The sequence below is a fragment of the Vicia villosa genome, linkage group LG4 (assembly GCF_029867415.1).
Source record: "Vicia villosa cultivar HV-30 ecotype Madison, WI linkage group LG4, Vvil1.0, whole genome shotgun sequence".
Lineage (NCBI taxonomy): Eukaryota > Viridiplantae > Streptophyta > Magnoliopsida > Fabales > Fabaceae > Vicia > Vicia villosa.
Window position 1 is genome coordinate 80,173,511 of NC_081183.1, and position 7,982 is coordinate 80,181,492.

The 7,982-nt window shown below is 37.1% G+C and overlaps 1 protein-coding gene across 1 annotated transcript; it reads left to right on the top strand.

Moving 5' to 3' along the window:
* The first annotated feature begins 646 nt into the window (after positions 1-646).
* On the top strand, positions 647-6,775 carry LOC131594939 (protein FLX-like 1). Its single transcript, XM_058867136.1, has 4 exons — positions 647-1,597; positions 2,178-2,353; positions 2,511-2,602; positions 6,406-6,775. The coding sequence occupies exons 1-4, from the start codon at positions 987-989 to the stop codon at positions 6,502-6,504; spliced, it is 978 nt and encodes a 325-aa protein (XP_058723119.1). The 5' UTR covers positions 647-986; the 3' UTR covers positions 6,505-6,775.
* The last annotated feature ends 1,207 nt before the right edge of the window (positions 6,776-7,982 follow it).

Consider the following 7,982-nt stretch of genomic DNA (forward strand, 5'->3'; position numbering starts at 1 on the left):
ACGATACATGCTGTGCGTGACTGTCCTAAGTGTTCTCAGGTTTGGAGCAGTTTAGTCCCTTGTGAGATTAGAGGATAATTCTTTACAGCTGACATGAGAAGCTGGATCCATATCAATTTAAATTACTGTAGTGCTGGAAATGAGGATTATTATGTGTCATCAGTTGTGGTCTTGGCGTAACCTGGAAGAGCATGATGTTCAGTTTGAGAGGAAAGGGGATCCTATTTGCCATATTTTGAGAAGACATAAAAACTATAAGCAAGTTTTAGAAGCATTTAAGAAGATTAGTGTTGTGAAGGATGGTAGCAAGTTCATGAGGTGGAATCCTCCTATTGGGGGCACGATGAAACTTAATACAGATGATGCGAGTAAAAACAGCAGTTAAGCTGGTTTGTGGGGGATTATTAGGGATTATAGAGGAGTTTGGAAAGGAGGGTTCTCCAAGTATCTCGGAAATTGCAGTGCAATGCTTGCTAAATTTTGGGGTGTGCTGGAAGGTCTAAAGCTCACTAAATTACTAAATATTCAGAGAGTTGAACTTAATATTGATTCGGTCATTATGGCCAAAGCAATAGAAGAGGGAGAAATTGGTATTATTGATTGTGTCACTGTTCTTTGACAAATCAAAGATATTATTGGTGAGCACAAACTTCACCCTATATGATGAAGTGCCGGTGCTTTTTGAACCGTTTTTAGTGGCGGATCCGATTAAAATTAGTAGTTTCATTAAAGTTGTAGTTTTTTTTTTTTTGGACTTAAGCCGTAGTTTGTTAAAAAAGACATCTCCGAGATAGAATACTCGAGAGTCGTGATTGAGTGCGGCAGTTTCCTCCGTCAACAACCATAGTTCGACCTCCACGCTTCATTATTCACATTCTCCAAAACGTAGTTTCACATTCCTCAACCCAGCTTCTTAGTTCATTCGCTCGCATTTTCAAAACCTAAAACCACAATTTCACTTCTCTATTCTCATCGATCTTCAAACCATGTCAAATAGAAACCGCGGCCACCCTCATCCTCCTCCGCCACCTCACGCCGCCATATCTCCACCCATCCGCGATCCAATCTTTTCCATGCGAGGAGGAGGAGGAGGTCATCCTCCACATCCATCCCTTCTAGAAGACTTCCGTGAATCCCAACTAGGGTTAGGCCACCGTCCTCTCCACCTCCACCCTGCCGCCGTCATCGAGGAGCGTCTCGCCGTGCAACACGGCGAGATTCAGGGTCTATTGGGCGACAATCAACGATTCGCTGCGACTCACGTGGCCTTGAAACAGGAGCTGGAGGCTGCTCAGCATGAGCTGCAGAGGATGGCGCACTTTAAGGATTCTCTTAGGGCTGATACTGAGGTGAGGATGAGGGAAATGTATGAGAGGGCAGGTCAGTTGGAAGCGGAGCTTCGTGGAGCTGAGGCGGCTAGGGCGGAGCTTCAACAGATTCATGGGGATGTTAAGGAGCTTACTGCTGTTAGACAGGATTTGTCTGGACAGGTGCAGGCTATGTCGCAGGATTTGGCCAAGATGACGGCTGATTTGAAACGGATGCCGGCTTTGAGGGCTGATGTTGATGCTATGAAACAAGAATTGCAATGTGCAAGGTAGTACCAGTACTAGTGTTCAATGTTATAGACTATGGTTGTGTTTGATTGTAATTATGTTGTGATCTTTGATATTGTGGAAAATGGCATACAAATATGATTTATGGGACCGAAATTGAAGTTGTGTTGATTCATAAAATTGTTGGCATTGTCTTGCAATTTAAGCCTTTACATTGTGAATGCAATTTATATATGCTGCATACGATTATGATTAATTATGATTTTTTTTTGAATTATGTACTAGTCATTGATTTGTGGACTGATTACTGAATACTGATTCTGTACATCGAAACTGACAATATACGTGCAAAGCCTTTTAACAATCATCAATTGAGATAGTTATATTATATGGGTCAAATAATACTTTGGTAATGTTTTAGTCCTATTATAAATTCGGTGGGAAGATATTACACATCATTTAAGTTGAAATCATTTTCATGGCTTGTTGTATAGCATGTAAGCGTATAAAATGCATATATTTGTGATTTCAAATTATGTTTTGAATGTTAGGCGTGTAGGTTAGGTGAGCCCTGCGGAATATGTTAACACTTTTTATTTTTTGTTGCTTCTTCCCCTTTAGAGCTGCTATTGAGTATGAGAAGAAAGGATTCACGGAAAACTATGAACATGGTCAAGTGATGGAGAAGAAATTAATTGCCATGGCTCGGGAGATGGAGAAGCTTCGTGCGGAGATTGCAAATGCAGAGAAAAGAGCACGTGCTTCTGCTGTTGCTGCCACTGCCGCTGGGAATCCAGGTATAAAATTGGGCTTGTGTGTGTATTTCTATTTGCCATGTGGAATTTCTGTTGATCAATTGACTACATCTTGCCTCTTTCTCTGAAAATCAAGAATTTTTTAGACTATTAATGTTTTAAACTTGTTTGCTGTCTTCTGCTTTGATTTTATTTGTAGGTCCAGGGTATAATGCAAATTATGGAAATGCAGAGACCGGATATGCTGCAAATCCTGGAAATCCTTACCCGTCCTATTATGGCATGAACCAGGTAACATTTGTTATATTTAAAATGTATTTTCTTGAGCATTGTTGATTTTATAATACGTATTTGATCTGAGCTGAGAAACTAAATGGACCTGCCCTGATTATAGAATTACTATTGCTTTTTATTTCTCAATTAAATCACTTCCATTTAGGTTTTTTAGAAAATCTTGAATTGTTTAGTACTTCGGTTGAATTGGGAGGAGTGGCCCGTCTATGTAATAGTAAAACCCATAATTTGTCCAAAGTACTCATGTATAGAGATGGAGTAATATTCATATGATACTTTAGTGAACTCAATAGGATTGAGGTTAATTTCTTGATATGGATCGCCTAGAATATACATTTGATATCCACCAGTGATCTGCTTCAACTATCATTTTGATGAGTAATTAATTCAATTGTGTATACCGGATAGCCAATCATTGATCGTGTGGGTACAAATACAAATTTCATGCACACAGGAGGATGTAAGTGATAGAACCGCTAAAATCAAGGTAGTAACGAAACTGTATATTGTTGAATGAAAATGATGAGCTCAAGAGCTCTACAATTGCGAAAATGAATGAAAGGATAGATTAGAGTTCAAGAACTCTTGACCAGAGCAATACACTCCTACCTCAGGGAAACTCTCCTAACCAACTTCTCAACTATATTTCTGAACACCCTTCCTCACTCCCATGCACTCTCTTTATGACAGAAAATCCACTAGAATCATGGAGGGCGCAAACTAACTCTTTATTCCGTCTATTTCTACAATCTTCTAGAATGTGTCTAGGTGTCCTATCACTGCCACACTATTGAAAAATAGATTTGTCCTCAAATTTGAGCTTTAGATACAGTCTCCTAAACTGACTGTGTGGTTGTGACGTGAACAACTTTCGGAGAGCCCAGGTTCCCACTGTCAGTAGCTTGCCAAGCTAACTGCAAAATATTGAGCCACCTGAATAGTCTCAACCCCACTGTACTCAGGTAGAAAATTGTTAAATTCTTCCAAATTTAGAGAGGCCACTATTATAGCAATCATAACTTTGAACTAAAAAATAAGAGAGCTTATTAGAAGAATCCAATGTATTTGTAGCTGTCTCTTCTACAACTTCTAGAACTCTGACCAAACCAAATCTTTCCATCTTTGAGAAGATATTTGTACAGAAAGAAGATAGTAGTACTGATGTCATTTTTGTTTCCTTATTATATTCATCCTCAATAAGGGCAGCCCAATGTTGACTAGAATTAAGATAGGAACAATCCAAAATAGCAGAGTCTGGAGAAGCAATTCCCTGATCATCAACAAATGCTCCCAATAGATCCAAGCCTTTATCAGTCCATATCACTAGATCAGTACTCTTGATGCAGTTTATTACTTTATTCGGCAACTCAGGAGGATAAATAAGAAGATTTGCATCACCTGACTTATTTTCTGTGATGAAGAAAAATTCTGCATTTTTATTCCAATTCTTTGCTTCTCCTCAAGATTTACTTCCCTCTTGTTTGGGTCTTGAGCCTTTGGTTTGGGCTGCTTCATCGACTTCACTAGAAGGGTTCGTGGAGGGAACAACATTCGGGCCCTTGAAATTTTCAGAGGCCACAACAAACTCACCGAAATAGATTGTTGATGAGACGCTGTACGATTCAGAGATTGCTGCAACAGAGGTAGAGCATGCACCTGAGATGGCAGCAAGGGCTGACTTCGAGTATGCCATTCCTATCGGATCTGACCTGGATCTGAGTCGGGCTCTACTATGCCCCACGTTCTAATTTCCTCTCCAATTATGTTGGGCCTTGCCCATTAGGTTAAGTTAATACCCAAATCATCAATTTCCTAATTTACCCTTACTGTAGCATCAATTGCCCATTTTACCCTTACTTTCTCTAAACCTTTCTGTAAAGATGTGGGGTCATAACGAGGTGCTTTAGTTGTAAAAGCCAAAGAGGTAAAGCGAATAATGTATACATATATACCCACTCCAAATCCTCAAAATGAAAAAATCTGAGGTGCTGGGTTCTAGGGCATATTCGGTTGAAGTTGAAGCTACAGACTTACAAGCAGAATCGAGTTTGTTTCCCAGCCAATTTTTTTGGTAATACGGCCTATTATCCAGTTGGGGAAGCGAGTTGAGCAAGTACACAGTTGTATCTTGAAATCATCACAGCTCAATTTCCAGGTTTTAACCTTGCGGTCATGGTTGCTTATTTAGGAGGGGATATTGTTGGGAGTGGGCCTGAGTACAATAGAAGAGGTAGGGTCTGGATGGGTAATCCAAGAAGAATAAGTTGCAATTCGGTAATTAAACTGAGTTTCAAACTATAGCAGCTAGTTTAATTGTGTGAAATCAAGGAATTCTGGAATAATTACAAACTACAACTGGTTTTATTATGGTACTTAGGGGTGTGCAAAATATCCGGTTGTGATGCCCAAATCCATAACCAAATCTAAACCACTTTTAAATATCCGGATATAATTGAATGGTTATTAACCGGTTTAGTTATTAATGGTTTGGTTATCCATTAATATAATCCAAATATAATTAAATGGTTATTAACCAGTTAAATTATTTTGAATTCGGTTATAATCAGGTTATTATCCAAATATTTTAATTGTCAAAATAATTTTTTTTTCAAAAAAAAAAAAATCTGAAAAAAATATTTTTCAAAACTGAATATTTTTTAAAAACCGGTTATATAATCATAACCAAATTTATAACCGGTTATATAACCAATTTTGATTAAAATGTGGTTATGGTTATAAATCCAAACCTTTTAAATGGTTATGGTTTGGTTTTTGAAAATAACCAACCATGCACACCCCTAATGGTACTCCCTCCATAATGAGATACAAATAATATTTGGCACATATAAGTTATAACAAAATACAAGCACAAATTGATTATTTTCACGCTATTTAACGATATATACCAAAGACGCCCTTCATAATTAGTAACTCTTTTCTGCAATAAAATGAGATGAGGGGTAATTTAGACAATGGAGTTAAACTTTTAAATGAGATTAAGGAAGAATAAATGTGAATAAATAATTATCTTAAGAACTGCGTAAGTGGTTAATTGTGCTTATATTTTGTTACAAAGGGAGCTGCTATTAAATAGACAGACACCAATTACAAAATTGTGACAGATGATATTGAGGGATACTGGGTGTTAGTTAATTCGGGGTTTTTGGATTGGCCAAGGAAGCATTGGAATTTTTTAAGAAATGTGGTGTTCAGGTGTAAACCGACCGGTCCTTTGTAAATAAGGATTTTTCCTCTTTATTTTCATTGGTGATAAACCTGGGCTATTTTTATCTGGTTTTCCTCTTAATATAAATATTGGAATATTTAAGTTTGATCTTGAACTTTTTTTCTGTATATGGAAATGGAAGCTTTGTGCAAAATTCAGATAGAGGTTGTTATTTGCTTGACTTCCACCTGTTTTAGTGTTGTCAGTTTGTCTCCATGGCATTATGGTTATAATGCTTATTATATCCGCCATTGGTCACCATACCACATATATATGGTGGATTTTTGGTTGACCTCCATAATTTGCCATTGATATATAACCTCCAGAACACCATGTTTGACGCGAGTCTCAAACTGGTCTGTTTAAATTGGTCAATTTGTTATGCGTAGATGACAGATTGTATTGCATAGCTTGAAAATAACTTTGTTCATTTACTACCATAATTGTATTTGATTAGTTCATTTACAATCCTAAATGAATTTGACTATACATGTATTGTTCATTTTCCACATTTATGTCGATTTGGATATGTTGTTACAACTTACATACTAATACTTCTACCGGGAAATTTCAGGTACAGCCTGGTGTGGAGAATTTTCAACAGTATGCACCCGGACCCGGACCTGCTGCTTGGGGTGCATATGACATGCAGCGAGCTCAGGGACATCGATAGGCTTCTATCCTGTTACGAAATCTTATAACTGGGTTACCTGGACTGCCACTTTCTAGATTGGTTCAAGGTTCTACTCATGGGTATCATGAGAAGTTGTTTCTTAGATGCTCCTAAAAATTGTAGTTATATTAGAAGGCCTGTATTTACTTGATCATGCAGTAGATGGTGTTTGTCTATGGTATCAACTGTCAATTAATTGAATATCTTGTTATATAGTAACAGCCTATTTTTGAGGTGTGGCATTAATGCTAAGCTTACACCTTTGTCTCTAGCTTATATGTTTTTCTTCCACTCCTATCTCATTGATATATAAGGTTGGCTATGATCAACACCGTTCACTTACAGCTAGATTTTATTTAAATATTAGCTGCGGTTAATCACCTCCAAAGAGAACAAGTTAAATAAAAGCTGTTCGTTTGTTCCCTCGTTCACTTTTAAGTTGTAATAGGCTTACTGAAAATTGTTTGAATTTGCTTAAGTACACGACATCATGCATAAGAGAGAATACAAGAATAAGAGAACCAATCAAGGAAATTTACATAAAAACATATGCATGTTGCTGAACTAAATCACCATTAGAAAAGTTAAAATCCTTTTTCTTAGCTTTTAACCACCCATAAACAATGATTTTAACTTTATCAGGCATCTACACACAATTAGACATGTGTGTTTATACACATCTACTATTCTCCTTTCTACTATCTATCCTTTACTAGAAGATTGACCAAATTTTTATTATTGCCATTTTCTAAAAAAAATTTGCATTACAAATTGGACAAAATGGTAACTAACAAAATCACCCAAACCAAACATGTGTGTTATGAATAAAAGCAAACCCTCTAAAATCCTCCAAACCAAAATCATTCAATTCCTTCTACTGAATCCTTCTATTTTTTCAGGCAATTTCTTAATCCAACCCTTGATACTCTTAGGCACCTAGCACAATTCAATTTATGCCCCCTGTTTCCGGAGATACATATACGGACGCACCTTTTTTGGCCAAAATTTGGTTTTTTCCGGAGCTACATCTACAAAAGTATTTTAAACTGGTAACGGTTGGGAAAAACTTTAGAATAATTCAGTTCAAGGAAATTTCCGTAGATGCATATCCGGAACGTCTTAGCGCCAAACTCTTTCGTAGATATAACTCCGGAAGCTTCTGCTATATTTTAAACCAGCATAATCATTTCCCATTGTTGTTTTTCTTCTTCTACACTCACCTTCACAAACCTAAAAAAACCTACATCATCAATATCATTTTCACTCCAAAACTCCAACTTTTTCGTGCAACAAATCAAAGGGAGCAAGAGAAAATTGAATTTCAGGTAAAATTTCAACTTTGTTCATTACATTGCTCACATTAATCATCAAACTTTTGTAAAAAAAAGTAACGTTGCTTCCGCAGGTACAACTCCGGAACGTGTTGAAGATGAACACTTTCGAATGTACATCTCCGAAACATGTCTGTTCTATTTTTT